The sequence below is a fragment of the Neovison vison genome, chromosome 5, assembly GCF_020171115.1.
Source record: "Neovison vison isolate M4711 chromosome 5, ASM_NN_V1, whole genome shotgun sequence".
NCBI classification, from domain to species: domain Eukaryota; kingdom Metazoa; phylum Chordata; class Mammalia; order Carnivora; family Mustelidae; genus Neogale; species Neogale vison.
The window spans coordinates 33,961,277-33,981,411 of record NC_058095.1 but is presented as its reverse complement, the minus strand read 5'-3'; the positions used below and the strand labels follow the sequence as shown (position 1 = coordinate 33,981,411).

General features: G+C 48.7%; 1 protein-coding gene and 1 pseudogene across 6 annotated transcripts in view; one reads left to right on the top strand and one right to left on the bottom strand.

The window, feature by feature from the left end:
- The first annotated feature begins 1,809 nt into the window (after window positions 1–1,809).
- LOC122907690 lies at window positions 1,810–2,195 on the top strand (annotated as a pseudogene).
- Window positions 2,196–12,417: 10,222 nt separating this feature from the next.
- The window catches only part of HNF1B (HNF1 homeobox B), a 52,138-nt gene continuing 44,420 nt past the window's right edge, over window positions 12,418–20,135 (bottom strand). For all 6 annotated transcript variants that reach the window (XM_044248429.1, XM_044248430.1, XM_044248432.1 and 3 more), the window contains exon 9: window positions 12,418–12,563. In XM_044248429.1, the coding sequence (XP_044104364.1) occupies window positions 12,543–12,563 (21 nt within the window). In that variant the 3' untranslated portion in view covers window positions 12,418–12,542. The remainder of the gene's footprint in view (window positions 12,564–20,135) is intronic.

The following is a 20,135-nucleotide window of genomic DNA, read 5'->3' as shown; positions in this document are numbered from 1 at the left end:
AAGAGTAAACTTAAGCAGATAACCCCAGACCCAGACCCGGTTCACTGGGGATCTCTGCATATTCAGAGTAGAGATATTAACTTACTGGCTATCTGCCTGTCTAGCTTTTTCCTGTGTCATGTCAGTGTCCTCGTCTCAAAAAGGTGAATAAAAGTAAAACAAAAGTAGTGTCTCTATTTGGAATGAATTCCTTAAGCTGGTAGCCTGGGCACAGAGGAAGTAAAACTTGTCCCCACCACATGTTAGGTGGGCCTTGTGGTTTGGTTTGGGCTCCCCATGGATCTGCAGCCAGAGCTGCCACTGCCCTCAGGAGGAAGGAAGGAGGAGGTGCAGGTGTCTGTCTGGAGTTCAGCTCATCCTAACCCACCTTAATGGAGTGGCTCATCCGTGCTGGCCTCAGGAAAGAGAGGCAATGATAATGGGAGTGTAACTCCTCTTCTAGAACAGGCGATGTATGTCTCTGAGAACCTGGGAGAAGAAGGACAACAAGCAGATCTCTAGGAATCCAAGGGTCAGCCCAGATGATGGGAGAGGCTGTTGCTGTAGCAATGCCATTGTCTCATCATGGTCACCCTCTCTGCTTGGAGGGGGGTTTAGCATCATGCATGGATGGTGGGGGTATCATCAATGGGTGACATTTTCTGCACAGCTCTTTTAGGGGGGTGCTTCTGAAACTGTTTCTACTGAAGCCCTGTTAATGGCAGTAAAGAGCAAATTTGCACTTCACAAGCAGTGTGGGGTTTCAGATCACTGCAAACAGGAGATTTCTTTGAAGCCCCATATTTTATCTCAAAATTGTGTGCAAATTTTGCACCATGATCATGCATTTGCTTGGGTGGCTCAGTTGGTTGGACGACTGCCTTCGGCTCAGGGCGTGATCCTCGAGTCCCTGGATCGAGTCCCGCATCGGGCTCCCAGCTCCATAGGGAGTCTGCTTCGCTCTCTGACCTTCTCCTCGCTCGTGCTCTCTCTCACTGTCTCTCTCTCTCTCAAATAAATAAATAAAATCTTTAAAAAAAAATGCAGTTACAATTACTTATTTCTGAATAAAATTGATGCTTGGAGAAGATGAGCTATTTTTCCTAAGGCCTTTTGTACTCCCTATGGCTCACTGCCCTATGTCCCAGTTTGTGAAGCATGCCTTTTTTTTTCAGACCCATAAACACACATACACCACATTCAGGGGTACCATCCTGAAGTGGGTCCCTGACATACTTGCATGGCCATGGGCTCCTCTGAGTTTGTCCTATGCTGCCCTGGCCACATACTCCTCTGGGCTGACCCACAGGATCATCCCTTCCCTTCTGGACTTATCCTGCTTCTTCTTGCAGGATCTGGAGGTCAGGTGGCCTGTAACACTCTTCCCCAAATGTCTAGGGACAGTGGCTCTAAACCTTTTTGCAGTGCCCTTCACCAGGAATGGGTAGGGCAGGCAACATCTGCGTGGGATCCTGAGGGGCTTGAAAACAACTCCTAAAGTGGATACTTCAGGACCTAATTACCTAACGGGCTAAGAATTGCCCTTGTGCCCTTGGTGGGCTTTAGCTCTGTACCCCACCTTGCTTTCCCTGACACATCTGTTCCATCTGTAAAAGGGAACCAGGAATCAAGGCTGCCGTTCATCTGACAAGGTAGAAGCTAGGTGATCCGAAGTCCGCTGTACGTTGTTATGGATTCAGGATATCAGTGGTTTTCAGATTTTAAAAAAATACAACCCATTGATTTATTCATACCTGCATTTACACACGTGAAATAGTGGAGCTAGAACAGTGACTAAGAGGGAAATGGTCCGGGCCTCTTTAGGGTGACATGGCTACCCTCAGACCTCTGGAGAAGCCCAAGCTTGTTAAAAAGAGGACCAAGCCATTTGTCCGGCACCAGTCAGACCAATATGTCAAAATTAAGTTCAACCGGTGGAAATCCAGAGGCATTGACAATAGGGTGCACAGAAGATTCAAGGACCAGATCTTGATGCCCAACGATGGTAATGGGAGCAACAGGAAAACAAAGCACATACTGCCCAGTGGCTTCTGAAGTTCCTACTCCACAATGTCACGCAGAACAAATTTTACTGTGCAGAGATTGCTCACAACGTCTCCTCCAAGAACCGTAAAGCCACCATGGAAAGAGAAGCCCAGCTGGCCATCAGAGTCACCAATCCCAATGCCAGGCTATGCAGCCAAGAAAATGAATAGACTGCTTATGTACATATCATATTTATGTTAATAAAACCATAAAGCTACAAAAAAGAGGAACTTACAAATGGCAGACAGAATTAAACAAATAATCTCCAAGGAAGTAAAAGAACCTCAGAGAGGGCCGGTCCAGGGTCTTCTGCAGCCTGCTAGCTGCTCCTGCCCCGAATGTTCTGTCTGGAAGGATAAGTACATGAACAGCAGCTTCTGGACTATGTCAGAGGTAATGGTGGATTTACCATCTGCACCTTCTCCTATGAAGGTAAGAAAACATAATACAAGATTCTCCTCCAAGTCCGCCTGCCTGTCCAACTGTGCCAGAAAAATGCACCAAAACCTGGGTGTGCAAACACACTTGAGAGCAAGGAAATTCAGAGTCTCACTGGATCTTCACTTTGGAGCTGCAACACTTAATAGCACCGGAAGTCCCCCATTTCACAGATATACAAACTGAGGCCTCAGAGAAGGGAAGCAGTTCCTTGGTGCTCACCTAACCAGACCGAGATGGGGTCACCAAGGGGGTGGATAAGAGTAGGGCCGAGGAGGGTGTGACCCTTGATTCTAATGAGCAGTGTTGGGTTGGAGGCTTCCAGCAACTTGCCAGACAGACCCCCACGGTTCTGGAGACACTGGTCACTGCCCCTTATCTTCCCTCCCCATGACAGGTGCAGATCTGATGGCTCCTGTGCAGAAAAGCTCTGGGCTCCAAACCTCAGCTCCAAGCTCGTGCGACAATGGACACATGGGCTTTGGAATGTATGCAAACAACCCATAGCCCTGTCCCCCTCCTCCCCAAAGACTGACCAATGACCCCTCTACCAGCACCTGGATTGTTCCTAAGACACCCAGTGTGGCTTTGGCGACTGCCTGACAAAAGAGTGTCACACTTTTCTACCCTTCAGTTCTGCAGTATCTTCATCTGAACCTGTGCTACCACTTACAGGGGAATTCAACCAAATTTGGACTCAAGTTTGGGTGTCTAGCTAATCATGTTTAGGGTCACCTACCAATGATATTAGGGCCTCTAGGAGAGTCCCTACAAAGTCTGTGAGGTCTGCTAATTACACCGTGAGTGAGGAATGTGTTTATTCCTCCATGGGGCAAAGATCCCCCAACTCGAAGTGACGCTGCCACATTGTGTAACCAGGAACATGGGCTATTGCTGATGTAAACACATGGCCAGGGCCAGACCTGCCAGGAGCCCAGTCTCCTTTTCCCAGAGGTGTTTCTTATGAATGGTTGTGCCCAGTGAAGCAATTTCCTGCCTTGTAAACTTCTGCCCAGCAAACCACATCTCCTATCTACCGCTGCCCGGCTCTGGGTCATAAAGCAATTCCCCAGAGACCAATCTGAGCCTGATCAAGAGTCCTTGAGTAACGAGAAAATTACCCTCCACCTGCAGACGTAATGACAATTTGCAAGCTAGTGGCTTTGCAGTTTCTGAACGTAAACATCACATGCCTTGCCCCATGCCTTCCCTCTGCTCATCTGAAATGTGGGGTCCGCATATTTGATTTTCAGACTCTGGTCCACTCCTTGGAGGCACTGGCTGGCTAGTGACCCATTACCTTGACCTGAGGACCTTGCAGCCTGGAGAACATATTTCACAGTGTCAGATCATCATTTACAGAACCAGGGCAAGAGAAGTTCAGACAGGTGTCCCAGGCATGCAGAAGACAGAAGGTCTGGGCTCAGACAACACTGGGAACTCATTGATTTGGACACTCATTTTGCATGTTGTGGTCCCTCCATGTGGAAAGCCTCCCCCACACCCCCTCCATCTGGTGAACTGGCACTCATTCTTTATGACGTAGTTCAAGTGTCTTTCAAAGAACCTTCTCTGATTTCTATCTAAATAGAATTGCTTCCATTGTCCTACCACTCTGCCTTCTCACACCTACACACTGCAGTTCAATCACCACTAATTTGTCTGTCTCCCCAGCCATGTTGAGAACACCCTCAGGGCATATTGGAACCCCTGGTACCCACCACACTAAACTGGCTCAAGGTCAGTGTGCAAGAGGTTTGTTGAATGAATGAGCGAATGGGAATCTATGACATGTCTCTCCACCGTACTTAGATGCTTTGGGTAATGAAAACGTGCAAAGAATACAGTTAGAGGAATGAAGACCTAGGCTGGGCTTCTGAAGAAAGGCATAGCCTAGGAGTTCCATGCTTGAGAAGGTTGCAGTCTGGTCATCTTCCCGTGGATGACAGAATATTTGAAGATGGGGTATAGAGATTGGGCCCATGGAAATTTAGTGGTGGTTTGTTGTTGGTTTTCCTTCTTGAGTGCCGCAGTCAGGAGTCAGAAGGGGTTCCAAGCTGGCCTAACTAGCCCTAGTTAACTACTACATTAGCCATGAGACATTACCTAGGACCTCCATTTTTTATCTATTTCCTCCCTTATCCCCATTTATAGAAGTAACAACTGTGAGGAATGTCTGGGTGGCTCAGTTGGTTGGGTGTCTGACTCTTAGTTTTGGCTCAGGTCGTGATCTCAGGGTCCTCAGGGAGGAGCCAATGATGATACACAGACATACACTATGCCCGGTGTGGATGGGTACTAGGACGAAACAAATATCTAAGAAAGGGGGTGGGGAAGGAGGAGGATTCATTGGTCAAGGGATCCCTGTGAGATACTGTATTTGTCTCCTGTGGCTGCTGTCACAAAATTCCAGAAATATGTTCTCTCACGGTTCTGGAGGCCAGAAGTCCAAAATCAGTATCACTGGGCCAAAACCAAGATGTCAGCAGGTTGTACACCCTCTGGAGCTTGTAGGGGAGGCTCTTTTGCCTGCCTCTTCCACCTTCTGGTGGACGCGTCCCCAGCCCTCACCCCCGAGGTCCTGTTTCCTTCTCTACAGCATCCAATCTCTCCCTTCCCCTTCTCATAAGGATACATGTGACCACATTCAGGGCCCACTGGATTATCTAAGTCTCCCTAAATTACATCAGCACAGACTTTTTTTTTCCTTTTAAGGTAACATTTACAGCTTCCAGGAATTAAGACCTGATATATTTGGGCATCATCCTATAGCCAAATACAGAGACTTTGCCGCAAACCCAGAAGAGAACTTAAGGTGATAGTTTATTTTGTACAACTTTTTCAATTAAATTTCATGATTTTAATTGAATGGGTGGCTCAGTCAGTTAAGCGTCTGCCTTTGGCTCAGGTCATGATCCCAGCATGCCCTGGGTCCTGGGATGGAGTCTTGAACAGCAGGGAGTCTGCTTCTCCCTTTCCCTCTGCCCCTCCCCCTACCCCCGCTCTTGGTTGCCCTCTCTTTTTCTGTCTTGCGAATAAATAAATATTTTTTTAAATTCGTAATTACTTCTCAATACGTATAAATCAAATTACATTGCTACATGCCTTAAGCTTATATAGTTTTATATGTCAATTATTTTTCAATTAAACTGAAAGAGAAAAGTTTTATCCCTAAAACAGATTGCCTTGCCCAGGAAACATGAATGGTCAGGAGAAAGGTGCTTGTTTCTCAATCTTCAGGAAATCTGTTTTCAGCAGGAGCCATACTTGGGAGAAGTTTGACTTAATAAGTAAATGAAAAACTTATGCTCACGTTTGTATCACGGAAGCAAAGCAATAGGCTACCACTGTAGTTAGGGTTAACCATTCACCCACTTCTTTGTTCGTCTAATAAACATTTGCTACTGCCGTATAAAGTTGTGGTGGAGAGCTCAGGCTGGAGGACAGTAAAAATCTAAGTTCAAATCCTGGCTCTGCCACTTACTAGATGTGTGATCTTGGGACATCCACTTAGGCTCTCTGTTTCCATATCTGCATATAAGGTTGTCATAAGGATGAAAGGAGATGCAGGGTGCCTCAAGCCCTTTGTCTGGTATAGAGAAAGTATAGAGAAAATAAATTAATTGTTCATTATTAACCTCCAGTCTGGGCCCCAACCCCACTGTCCCTGACTGTCTTCCCCCGACTAGGATCTAAGTTCTATGAGAACAGAGAGTTGGTGTTTTTCGTTTTTTTTTTTTAAGATTTTATTTATTTATTTGATAGAGATCACAAGTAGGCAGAGAGGCAGGCAGAGAGAGAGGAGGAAGCAGGCTCCCCACTGAGCAGAGAGCCTGATGTGGGGCTCAATCCCAGGACCCTGGGATCATGACCTGAGCCAAAGGCAGAGGCTTTAACCCACTGAGCCACCAGGTGCCCGAGACTTGGTGTTTTGTTCACCATTTGGACCCCTATGGTGTCAGCACTTGACACCTATTAGGTGCTCAGTAAATGTTTGAATGAGTGAATGTGTGCATGTATGTCATGGAGTTTACTAGTCAAATGTCTGGAAAATGACCCAGTGTCCACCTACCACTACCACAATCCCAAACTCCTCAAACTTCAGAGGAAGGATCAAGTCATTTTTACTATTTTTTAAAAAGATTTTATGTATTTATTTGAGAGAGAGGGAGAGAGAGAGAATCTCCAGCAGACTCCTTGCTGGGTGAGGATCCCGACATAGGGCTCGATCCCAGGACCCTGAGATCATGACCTGAGCCAAAACTAAGAGTCAGACACCCAACCAACTGAGTCACCCAGACATTCCTCACAGTTATTACTTCTATAAATGGGGATAAGGGAGGAAATAGATAAAAAATGGAGGTCCTAGGTAATGTCTCAAGAGTTGGACACCCAACTGACTGAGCCACCCAGATGCCCTGAAAGTGACCCTTTTTTCCATGGTTTTCCTCCCCCATGCCTAGAAGAGCATGCAGCACATAGTAAGTACTCAATAAACATCGGTAGGATGAATGCCTGAATGTCATATTATTGCCCCTGGAGAGCTCCAACATCGCATCAGGGTCAGATGATAGCAGGCACAACCCGATGACCTGTTACCAAGTTGCTTCCTAAAGCGCCACTTTAAAGAATATCTGAGGTATGGGGTGCCTGGGTGGCTCAGTGGGTTAAAGCCTCTGCCTTCGGCTCAGTTCATGATCCCAGGGTCTGGGATCGAGCCCTGAATCAGGCTCTCTGCTCAGCGAGGAGCCTTCTTCCTTCTCTCTGCCTGCCTCTCTGCCTACTTGTGATCTCTGTCAAATAAATAAATAAAATCTTTAAAAAAAATAAAAAATATCTGAGGTAGAGTCTACGGTCTGACAACCCTGTCTCATTTTCTACAACATCAGTTGCTATTTCCTCCTTTGTTCAGTCCCCAAACCTAGCACCCGCCTTCAGCGCCTCTCTTTCTCACACTCTGCGTGCAAACCACCAGGAAATCTTAGTGCCTCCAAATCCTCTCCCTTCAAGAGGACGTCCACAATCAGACCACCTCTGTTCATCTCCACCACCACCCCGGCTCTCAGGCGGACGACAGCAACAGCTTCTGGTTTTCTGCTGTCCCTCTTGGCCTCTCCCTACAACTCAGCGGCCAAAGGGATCCTCTGAAAACAGACGTTCCTTCTTGTCCCTGCTCCGTTCATAAGGGACAGCTTTCAGCTCCCTCAGGGTAAAAGCCAGGTCCTCACGGCAACTTACAGCAGTCCCTTCAGGTGGCGACAAGGCCCTCTGTCACTTGTTGTCATGCCTCACACCTGCTCTCTTCCCTGACCCATAGTTCTGTCACTCAGCTCCAGCTCCTCTAGCCTCCCTGTTGGATCTTTCCTGGTTTTGTCATCACGCACCATTCACAGTTACTGCTTGTCTCCCCCACCACAATGAACTGCAGGAGGAGGTGGACTTTTTTTAAGTAATCTCTACGCCCCAAGCAAGGCTTGAACTCATGAGTTGAACTCATGAGATCAAGAGTCACACACTCCACCTATTGAGCCAGCCAGCCCCAAGGGGGAAAGGATTTTTATGTATTTGATTCATTGATGTATCTTCAGGGTCCAGAACAATGGTGCTCGGCACACAAGGGTATCAGTAAATATTTCTTGAATAAATAAACGAGAGACGTTATTGTGGACTAGAAGATGTTTCCAAAAGCAAAGGGATACGCCAAAGGTCTTACGGTAGCTCAGGAAATCAGGCACGTTTTCCTTATACTGGAATTTGTCTTAAAAAAAAAAAAATTAGGGCGCCTGGGTGGCTCAGTGGGTTAAGCCGCTGCCTTCGGCTCAGGTCATGATCTCAGGGTCCTGGGATGGAGTCCCGCATCGGGCTCTCTGCTCAGCAGGGAGCCTGCTTCCCTCTCTCTCTCTCTGCCTGCCTCTCCATCTACTTGTAATTTCTCTCTGTCAAATAAATAAATAAAATCTTTTTAAAAAAATTTAAAAAAATTAAAAAAATTAGCTTTCTCTTTTTATCCCTTTTGTAATTGAGACTAATTGAATATAATTGGCTTATTAAGGTTGTCTGCATAATAGGGCATAGAAGAGAAACCTGTCTTTTGGGAATGCAACAGTATTAAGAAAATTAAATAGGTGAAGACTGTAAAGAAATATCTCGATTGTGTTGTGGGATCTGTTTGCGTAAACATATACATGCAGACTGTGGGAAAACCACTTTGATGATTCCTGCTTTTGATGGTAACCCCCCCCACCTTTTGTTCTGCACTGCTTTCCCTTAGAATGTGTTTCCTCTCTATGAGCACAGCACTGTACACGCACCCAATAAAAAATGGTCATTCAGGTGTGTGTGAAGTCCTGCATACCCCAAAGATTCATTTAAAAAATACGGTCATGTTATAAATCTTGGCTGACAATCTAGTATTTGCCTAGTTGGAATGACCTCTGCACCATAACTGGGGGTAGGGAGGGGGGGAAGAGAGGGAGAAGGAGGGAGAGGTAGAGGAGGGAGGGGGAGGGGAGGGAGTGGAGAGGGGGAGAGGAAGGAGGGTGAGCTGAAGTGAGAGGGGCAGGCTTTATACAATTTGCTTCAGCAGATTACAGCTTCTCATGAATATTCAGCCAATATGAATAGTGAATGAATATTCAACACCCAATTGTTTGAGGCAATTGGGGTCTGTTTGAAGTATTAAAACATGGCCATGTCATATGGCACTGCACTGGCCATCTTATGTTTGGGAGATTTCGATGGTGTAATGTGTTTGAATGAATTCCTAATTCAAAGGGGACACATCAGCCCTGAGTTTCCTTGGGAAGGTGTCTGCTCCTGTTTTTTCCTGACCCACGCCATTCCTTGCTCTAGGCAGTCCTCCTCCATGACCCCACCCACCTTTGGTCTGGGCCCCCTGGCTCTCACACTTCCTGCAAAGTCACCACATTTTACCTTCTTTTTTCCCTCAGGAGACAAAGACTCTCCTCAGTCAAGCCTTGCCCTCTCCTCAGACCTCCCACCTGGACTCATCCTTGGTTCCCTGCTGGATTTGCCATGTACCACAGAAAGGAACAATATCAGTTTCCCAGGAATTTGGTGGTTTTCTTGACCAAGCATCAAATTTGTGATAAGAAATATCTGGAAATAGCAACAAAGCCCAGAAGCCTGCAGGAGAAGTCACCTGCGGGGTGACAGGATACTAAGGCAATGTAGCAGGCACAGACGCCTTCAAGGGCTTGGCAGGTATCCACTCATTTACTCCTCAAACAACCTTATACAGGAGGAACTATTATCATCACTCAATTTTATGCAGGAGGACTATGATGATGGGGCTAAGAGCTGGCGTTAGAGATTCTAATCAAGGCATTCTGGCTCCAAAAGGAATATCAAAGACTTGCCCCCCCACCAGCTGGGGGCCAAGAGCTGGGATTCCCTGGGTGTCTGCATTGTGTTCTTATCCACCTGAATCTAGCAGCTAACCCCCCAGTTATCTCTGCTTTGGGTGGGGGATACTCCCCTGTTCGGCATGGAATAGGTTAAGGCAGGTCTTCATTACCAATTTTCTTCCTTGTCCATGGGTGTTAAAATGGTATCTGCTTCCCCGGGGCTCACCCTAGAAAATGACAGCAGGTCATGGGAAAAAGAGGTCCATCGGTCTGTTAGTCTAGGCTCCAGGTATAAGGAGAGAACCTGGAAATGTCAGTGGAATTGGATAGATGGAATAGAGGAAGAATGGGGGTTTTCAGTTGCAAGTGAATGTTCGGCATGGAGAATTCCACATCAAGACTATGTGGTGACCCCCGTGCCCTGCTTAGAGCCAGTGGAGGAGGTCCCTGCTTTATTCAGAAGGGAGGTGCTAACCTTGCCAGCATTGTTTCCTGTGTGTCTTGGTTTCTATAGGGTTTGGTTAGATAAGTCCCCAGAGACTTGCCCCAACCATCCATCCTTGCTCCTCTCAGCCACCAGCCCTGCCTCCATAATCTCTTAGATGAATAAGGCCTTGGGCGGGGGTGGTCCTCAGGGTGATTGCAATAATGCAAGATCTGAATCTGTCAAATGCAGATACTTGCTGTCCCAGAAACAACATGAGTCCAGATATAGGGTTCCAGCTGAGGCTGGGGCTCAAGGCCTGTAATCTGTTCTTCAAACTCCCAGGAGCCATCTAATAGGACATCCCAGCTAGTGACAGAGGATCTTGGCCTCTCTTGGCCTGTGATGCTTGGCCTTGGCTCCCACTCCTCTCTACCCAGCCTTGAGTTTTCTCTTGACCCCTTTGGCTCCAATTACATTGTCTAGAGGAGCCAGGAACCAGAGGAGGTTGGCATTTCCCTATCTAGCCATCCCTGTCCTGGGCACCCAGCAGAGTAGGTTCTCCTTAAATCTGCACAGCTTTCTGTGAAAAGCATCTTCCCCTGCTCTGGGATTTTTAAAAACCTGTTGCTTGGGGCCTGCTCAGCAGAATTCCCTGGCCCACACCTTGCCTGGGAAATACTCAGACGAGAAGCAAGAAACCACACGCGGGTAGGGTCTACGCTGTACGAGAGGACACAGCAAAGTGGATGGATACATCCTCTTTCTTCCTGGAGTCAACACTGGATTATGATTTCACTGGGTGAAGAGTCCAGGGCTTTGGCTTTTCGCCTTCTGGACTGTTTGTGCTCACTAGCGTCCTTGCCAGAGGGGGAAACCCAGGCAGGAGGCAACACTCACAGGATCCCCTTCTCCTAGTGACTAATGGTTCTAAAGAAGGAAGGAAAGCCTAAGGTTAATGGTTAGGAGGTGGCGGAAAAAGTTACCCACAGGTTTCCATTCTTCCTGCTTTTTATCAGTTCCTATGACCAAGAGTCACCAAGAGCTGGCTCTGTTCCTTCACTATGACCTTCACCTAGGACTTCACTTTCACCTATGACCAAAGTGTTGCCTCCCACTCTGGCCAGAGCCCCTCGGAGGGGCTTGTGGAGGCTGGTTGGGGGGAATCAATGCTTACCATAGTGGTACAGCCAGCACGGAGACACTGGGACACGCAGCCACGAACCCAGTGGAACACATGGAAAATTCCAAGGGGAGTCGTGGCCGGGGGTTCTTGGTGGAACCTTGGCAGAGGAAGCGTCAGAGACAGAGATAGGAGACTCTGGGCAGTGATAAAATAAATGGTTTTAATGGGAGGCTTTCGGAGAGGGTGACGCTTTCCTGTGCTATCAAGCAGCCAGTTTTCCTGCCTTGCAGTGTCTCGGTGGTGGGCTGGCAGAACCCCCGGGCCCCACCGGAAGCTAGGATATTAGTCTGAGGCCATATTCAGCCCCTCCAGGATCCAGAGCTGTGTCTCCACAACAGGAGATTGGAGTCAGCTGGCGGTCAGTCCCACACAAACATCCTGGTGTCTGTCCAGGCCTGAGGGAAAGGGGCAGGAGCTTTCACTTCCGACTGGGGCTATTCCTCCATGGGGGGAGTGGGGGGAGAGGGGGCCAACCACTTGGAAAATTCAACTCTGACCTTTACAAAGAGAACTAATAGACACTTCAGTATTATATACAGGGCTGGGGGCGGGGGGAGGGAGCGGAGGGGAAATTGCACTTAATTACAGTAGGTTATCGTTTACACCCATTGGAGAAATTTACTTCTTCAAAAGAAATCTCAAGATCAGCTGGGATGGGGTTGGGGGCGGTGCGGGAGGCTGCTGATATTTACAGTGTGTTTGGCTCAGTTCAATAGCACATGTCCTCCTCATTTCAGTAACAGATTCAAGTTTTTTTTTCGCATCGGTTTGTTCGATGAAAGAGCGCAACGTCGCGACAGCTTTCTCTCTTCCTCCTCCGTGGTTTCTGACCTCCCACCCGTGGGCTGGATGGGAGTACCTGCCGTCTTGGGAGAGGCATGGCGACAATACTGCATAGAAGGGGAGGGAAGTTGCACTCTGGGCTGCGCCTCCCAGCGGGCTGTCCTTGTCCGAGGTGCCAGCAGGATGGCAGGTAGGCAGGGGCCTCTCTCGAAGGTGCTTGTCAGGCCACTGGCCTTTTCCGTGACAGCTGCCCGGAGGGGGACGGTGTAGAAAACAGGGTCCTTGTTGCTGTGCACAAAGTTTAAGTGATGGGTGGGCATCACCAGGCTTGGAGGGGGCACTGCAGAGAAAGGAAAGAGAGCTCAGCGGTGTGTATTCAGCAGGGATGGCACTCTTTTGGCTAGTCCAGGGGAGCTGAGACCCTGCTCGGCCCGCTGCGGGCTGAGGACCCAGTGCCCGCTCCTGAAGCATGCTCCCTTTAGGGAAACTCCCGAGCCAGGTTTCTCGGCCACTTCAGAAGGCAGCAGCAAACTGCTGCAGACCTTGAAATAGTCGTAACTCGCTGACCTTTGTCCTCAAGTCAAGCTTCTATTTCTGGGAGTGTGTGGTTGCAACAGCAGCTGGACGGGAGCTCTGGCCTCTCATGGAAGTAAGGGTCCTCTTCCTAACACCTCTATGGGCAGGGGTCTCCTAGACCACACTGATCCCCACACTTTAACGGCCCTATGAATGCTGGGGAGCCTGTGAAAAGGTGGATTCTGATTGAGTGGGCTTGAGGTGGGCCGAAGCACCCGCCATTTCTAATCAGCTCCCAGATTGGGCCAGAGCTGCCGATCACTTAAGCACATGAGAAAATCGCCACTTGCTCAAACGATCCATCAGGGAAGGCATTTGGGAAGCTGTGAAGTGCTTTCTACAGGCTTGTTCCTATTAAGACAAGAATTCTGATGCAAGACTTCCAGGTGGGTGGGGAGGCGGGGCAGGAGACCCCAGAATGGATGGAGAAACCCACCAAGAGGAGTCATGTAGCCCCTTCCTGGGGCAGCCTCTCCTTCCAGGACCTTGGACCTCATTCATTTCGGCTGTTATGGTACATCATTCCCGTCCTTTTCTCTCCAGGAAGACCCTTCCTGCTTCCCTCTGTCTCTTCCTTCATTTTCACTTGTTTTGGCATCTAAAGGGAAAGTCTTCTCTGTCTTTTGGCTTAATGGCTCCTTCTCTAAAGACTGTTCCTTCGGGCACCTGGGTGGCTCAGTGGGTTGAGCCTCTGCCTTCAGCTCAGGTCATGATCTCAGGGTCCTGGGATTGAGCCCTGCATCGGGCTCTTTGCTCAGCGGGAAGCCTGCTTCCCCCTCTCTCTGCCTGCCTCTCTGCCTACTTGTGATCTCTCTCTCTCTCTCTCTGTCAAATAAATAAATAAATAAATAATCTTTAAGGGGGAAAAAAAAAGACCGTTCCTTCAACACTCAGGAGCTTACATGTGCGTAAATGCACACACCCCTATTATTACTACTAAAGGCCCATTTTCACATTATTATCTCATTAACCAGTGCTCCCAGCCATACTCCTGTACAAGGTTGCTATTACCCCCATTTTACAGATTAAGAAGACAAGCTCCAAGAGCAAATCATCCAGTTTCAGAACCAGGACACTGTAGAGACAGATTCAAAACTGGTTCTGGGTGCCCTTGGGCACGTTTTCTTTCTAGTATGCTCAGAGATTAAAAGTCTTCTCCTAGCTCCGTGTTCTTAGTCGTGGCACTCTCTCTGTGCCTTTCTCTCTTTCTAACAGGTGAAATGGAGGCTGCTGGGGAGTCAGGTGAGCCAACACATGGGACGTGCTCAGAATTAACACTGGGCTGCGCAGGGCGCCCCAGCCGTGAGCCCTCTGTCACTGAGCTGTGCATTCATTGGCGAGGACATGTTCTGGCCCTTTTAAATTCTTGAGGCCCTGGTCAGGGTCCTCTGATACCCTTTGCCTCCTCTTCCTCCCACCACCCACCCCCACTTTTGAGTCTCTTTACTTCCCACTATCAGCCTTTTTCCAATTTTCAGATTTCAGGTGAGGAGAGAGAAAATGGCTTGTGACCTTGCAGGTTTCAATAGAAGAGCAAACAAGAAGGGCAGATAAGGAGACGCCAGCGAGATTCTATGACCTGTCATTAGGGATGGGCTTCCCAGCTATCAAATGTTTGCTCACATAATAAAATGGTGGCAGAGCCCTAAATGTTGTCAAAGGCACTAGAGTTATTTGTCCCCTTCAGAGTCTAAACACAAACAGCTGATAAGGGGTGCACTGGGGTCCCTCAGAACCAAGGCCTGGCACAGCCAGCCCCACGGGGGCCCTGGCCAGAGGATCTCTGAGGGGACCCTCTCTCTGAAAGGAGTGGTGGTAGCTGGGGTGACAGTTAAGGACGTCCTCACTCTACAGGGGCTGATTGCCTATGGCAAGAGCTAACATTTCCTGAGGTCCTACTGTGTGCCGGGCTCTGCACTAAGTGGGGGCTTTACACTCATCCTTGTACTGGATCTATATTGTACATGCATATATAAAACAAAATTCCAGGTGGAGATGAATACTCTGTAGAAAAAATACACGAGGGGTGCCTGGGTGGTTCAGTTGTTAAGTGTCTGCGCTCAGGTCATGATCCTGTGGTCCTGGGTCCTTGGGATCAAGCCCCAAATCGGGCTCCCTGCTTGGCGGGAAGCCTGCTTCTCCTTCTCCCACTCCCCCTGCTTGTGTTCCCTCTCTCACTGAGTCTCTCTCTGTCAAATAAATAAATAAAATCTTTAAAAAATTACACATAACAGGTTAGGCTGATTTGAAGGAAAAGGGAATAATTTACACAGGGCAATCAGGAGGGGCCTCCTTGAAGTGGTGACATTTGAGCTGAATGAGATGAGGGAACAAGCATGCAAAGATGTGTATTATGGAGTGTTCAGGGCAGAAGAGACCATAAACCAGAAGCCCTGAAGTGGGATCATTTCAATCCTGGCTCAGCTGAAGCTGACTGGAAGAAGGAGGAGGGGAGGGTCTGCCAGGGGCTGATCACACTGGGCCTAGGAAGCCTCCATTTCAGCTTGGTTGCAACGGGAAGCTACTGGAAAGTTTTGTCAGGGCAGGGGTGACATGACTGGTTTCCCCCTTTAAGAGATAATTCTGGCTGCTGCGTAGTGAGCAGACCATAACCACCATCGTGGGTCAGGAGTGGGAAGTTGGGGGCACTGGAGGGAATCAGTGAGGGAGGGGTCTGGACTGGTGGGGAAACGAGAAGTGCTCAGATGTGGGATGCATTCTGCAGGATTCCTGCACAACTGGTACCATTTTTGGAAATGGGGAAGCCCAAGGAAGAAGCAGTTTGAGTAGGGAGAAGTAGAGGCAAAATGAAGAGCTCCTATTTTAGCAAGGTTTGTCATGTCAAAGATGCAGCAGATTTCCGAATGGGCACTCAAGGCAGAGGTCTGTACTGGAGACAGAACTACTGGATCCATCAGTGTGGATACCTGATCCAAAGCCAAGGGACTGGAAATCACCCAGGAGTGAACACAGTAGGGAATGAGCACGAGGGTCCTCCAACAACTCCATGTTGGGGAGACAAGCTGCCCGCTATGGAAATGACGAGTGCCATGGTGGAGAGGACCAGGAACGGGGCATCGTCCTAAAATCCAAGTGACAAAAGGCGGGCGTGATCAGCTATGTCAGAGGCAGAGATGGAAAGTTACCCATTGGTTTGACAACACAGCTGTACTAGTGAGCTGGACAGGAGATGCTCCAACGCCATGTGAGGACCGATGATTGTCAGGAATAGCCTCAAGACAGAACTGGGGCTGAGCAGGTAGAAACAGTGGACACAGATAACTCACTGCTCTTCTTATGAGATTAGATTTATGGTTCTATTAATTAAAAGTAATGATGGGGCACATGGGTGGCTCAGTCAGTTAAGCATCAGACTCTTGATTCTGGCTCAGGTCATGACCTCAGGCTCATGAGATCAAGCCCCATGTCAGGCTCTGCACTAGGTATGGAGCCTGCTTAAACTTCTCTCTCCCTCTCCCACTGGCCTTCCCCTGTCTTTCTCTCCCTTTCAAATAAATAAATAAATGTATGTAATGATTATGCTTCCAGTTTTACTGATGAGAGGAACTGAGGCCTAGAGAGACTGTAGGTAACTTGCCCAGAATCTCACACGAGAAAAGTCTGTGCTCCTCAACACAAGGAAGATGACTTCCTTCTACCTTCTGAGTATGGCCACTGGAAAATAAATACCCTTTGCCATTTATAGTCTTTCTTCCGAAGCTTGAGAGACACTCAGGGTTGCCAGTGAGGGAAGGTCAAGTTTGCCCCAGCCACCACGGGTGGGGGGTTTTGAGCCAAGCACTGAGCTAGGTATCTTACAGGACACACTGTGTTTAGTCTTTTTAATGATCCCATGGAAAAGGAACCATCATTTTCGTACTACAGGCGAGGAACATGACGCTCAGAGAGGCTAAGACTTTTCCCCGAGGTCACACAGGTAGAAAGTGGTAGGATCTCAGGAATGCCAAGTTGGTGCTCTGAATCATCACACAGTTCCTGCCTGACCACCAGTGGAGGAGGCTGGAATGTGGGAAGCTGCCCAGGATTTACAAGAGGCTGTCTGCCTCCTCCTTAGCAGCCCCCTGACCTACCCGTGCTAGCTGGAGGGGGGAGGGGAAGGGGTCTTCTCCTGACCTCTCTGTAAACTGGGAAGTGGAGCAGTGGGTATAGAGGCTGCAGAAACAGGACTTGGCGGGCAGCCAGCCCACACTTGTTCTAACCCGTGTCAGTGCTTGCTGCGGTCCTGTTCCAGACTGGCAGGGCCCTGTCTTACAGGAGCTTGGGCACAGATCCACTCAGATGGTAGCTCGCCAGTATGCAGGGTTGAGAAGGAGGGGGAGGCACACAGAGCTACAGGAGCTGCAGGTGAGAGCGACCCAGCCCAGAGGTTCCTGAAATGTGATCCACATGGCCCCAGGGCATGTCTGTCCTGACAATGAAAACACTGTGATCAGATCAGATACAAGTTCAAATCCTCACTTGAGCCTGATACCTACATAAACCTGGGTCACTTTTCTGAGTGTTGAAAAAGGCGCCTGGGTGGCTCAGTGGGTTAAAGCCTCTGCCTTTAGCTCAGGTCATGATCTCAGGGTTCTGGGATCTAGCCCTGCATCATCGGGGGTAGGGTGGGGGGTGGGGGGTGCTCTGCTCAGTGGGGAGCCTGCCTCCCCCTCTCTCTCTGCCTGCCTCTCTGCCTACTTGTGATGTCTGTCAAATTAAAAAAAAAAAAATCTTAAAAAAAAAAAAAAAAGGAAAAGGGATAGGAGAAGATGAGTGTGGTGGAACGGATTTGGAGAGAGAAGACCAAAGTCTGGGAGTCCAGCTCCAGATTTATCATCTGTGTGAGTTTGGCCAGATCCCTCCCCACCTCTGAGCTTCAGTGTTTTGCTCTGCAGGTTGGGTGTAAAAAATATCTACCTTGCAGAATGGGTCGGAGGGTTAGCTGGGAAAGAGATAAGAATGATGAAGCACTTGTTGCTATGCAAATGAGAGGCACTCAAAAAATGCTAGCTCTGAATTCATTCATTTCATTCCTCCATTTATATTTTCTGAACATCTACTATAGTCCAGGCATTTGGCTAAGCACAAAGGGCTCTGGTGCTTTGAGAGGTCCTTTCACGATTTGCTTTTTTCCTGGGAGTGTGGGAGTCCAGGGATGAGAGCACATCTTTGAGTCAGTATAAAAATGGGAAGCATGGGGGCGCCTGGGTGGCTCAGTGGGTTAAGCCTCTGCCTTCGGCTCAGGTCATGATCTCAGGGTCCTGGGATGAGCCCCGCATCCGGCTCTCTGCTCAGCAGGGAGCCTGTTTCCCATCCTTTCTCTCTCTGCCTGCCTCTCTGCCTACTTGTGATCTCTGTCAAATAAATAAATAAAATCTTTAAAAAAAAAAATGGGAAGCATGTAGACCAAGCAATGAGTCAAATTTTGAAGGAGTCGATAGAAGGCATCTCCTAAAGGATCACAGATGGAAAGCAGCAAGAGGGAAGGACTTAGCACGTGGAGTACTTGACCATGTACCAGCCATTCTTCTAGGCATGTGAATATCCTGTGAGACGGGGTTAGGATTTTCCCCATGAGAGATGCAGAAATGGTCCCGCAGGATGAATTAACTGCCCAAGGTCCTGTGGTGGGGCAGGGAAGGTACTGGGGTGAATGCAAGTCTGCTGGCTTTTCCCAGCATTCTGTGATGCCTCTCAAGAAGGGCTACCCGGGATGCGTCCCTTGGCCTGGAGCATCTGTGCACCCTAATGGCCCCATTTCATGCACACAGCAGTCTACGAAAGATTTGGAGAAGCCTGGCCTTGTGATTTTTAGCTATTGAACCCAGCTGTTCCCCCAAAATATGGGACCAAGGAATCCTCCTGTCCTTACACCACGCCCAGTTCCCAGCAACGTTCTTGAAACTTGGTTTTGTTAAATAATACTTTAGGACAAAGAGAAAGCAACATTGTACCACATCTCTTGCAGCATTCATTCTGACCCTTTGCCTGGGGAACAGATTTGGTACAAAATTTTCTTAACCTTGGTTCTTTCTGTCTGACTGTACCTTTACCCTCACTTCCCCATCCCCCTTCTCCTTCAGTTTGGAAGAAGAAAGTTGACTGACTGGGATACGTACGGGGGCTGAATTTCATGCTTGATCCGGACTGTTAAGACTGCAATAGCAGGGGTGCCTGGGTGGCTCAGTGGGTTAAAGTCTCTGCCTTCGGCTCGGGTCATGGTCCCAGCGTCCTGGGATCGAGCCCCACATCGGGCTCTCTGCTCAGCGGGGAGCCCACTTCCTTCTCTCTCTCTGCCTGCCTCTCTGCCTATTTGTGATCTCTGTCAAATAAATAAACAAAATCTTTAAAAAAAAAAAAAAAGACTGCAATAGCAGCAAAGGCTTGGGGTGTTTTTGAGATGGAGATCGCAAGGCCAGTATTGCTTAAATGGAAGGAGTCCAAGATTTAGAGTCAAAGCCCAGAGTCTGAAGGTCCAGCTCTAGAACTGACCAGCTGTGAGACCTTGGGCAGGTCACTTTGCCTCTCTGAGCTTCAGTTCATTCCTTTGTACCAAGGAAGTTGCAACAGAAAGATGATGATGAGATCATGTTCACGAGAAGTATAAACCTACAGGGCTCCGTGCATAGTTTGATCCTACATGTGAACATCCTTCTCATCACCCCAGAGATGAGGCTACCGCCAGACTCCTGAACCACCCAGGGGCTGGGACAGCTTCCCGGTGGTTCTGGAGGGCTGTTCGTGCAGCTTCAAGGTCGGCTGGCCACTCTGTCCAGCAAAGGGGAGAAGCCATTTGCCGGCCAGTGCCGCGTCTCAGAGAGCGTCCCGGAGAATTTTGATTAAGAGACCATTTCCTGAATTCAGAGGGCTTGTTTCAACAAGCAAGCATCAAAGTCAACTTGGGAAAGACAGGAATAATTAATCAGAGCCCTGTCTAGGGCTGACCAAGTGGCAGATGGATTGATAAACCTTTCAAAGGGGGAAGGTATTCCCAAGCAGGGCTGCTGCGCATGGCTGGTTCCCTGATTGAGATTTGTGAGCACAGATAAATGTTTTCCCTGCTCACTACAAAGAGTGGGAAATCACACGGGAGTCGAAGGGCAGGGCCACGGGGGGTGTCCTTTCATCTTCCATTGGGTGAGAGAAGAGTGGCAGAGCAGGTCCCACACACCTCCTCCCTCTCCCAACTCCAGAGCCCAGCTGCCTAGGCCATGTGTGGACCCTAAATCCACACGATCTCATCGAGTCCCTAGGACAAGTCCATGTTATGACTCTCATTTTAAAGGTGAAGAAATGAGGGCTCAGAGAGGTCAAGGTGGGCAAACCCAGGAACAGA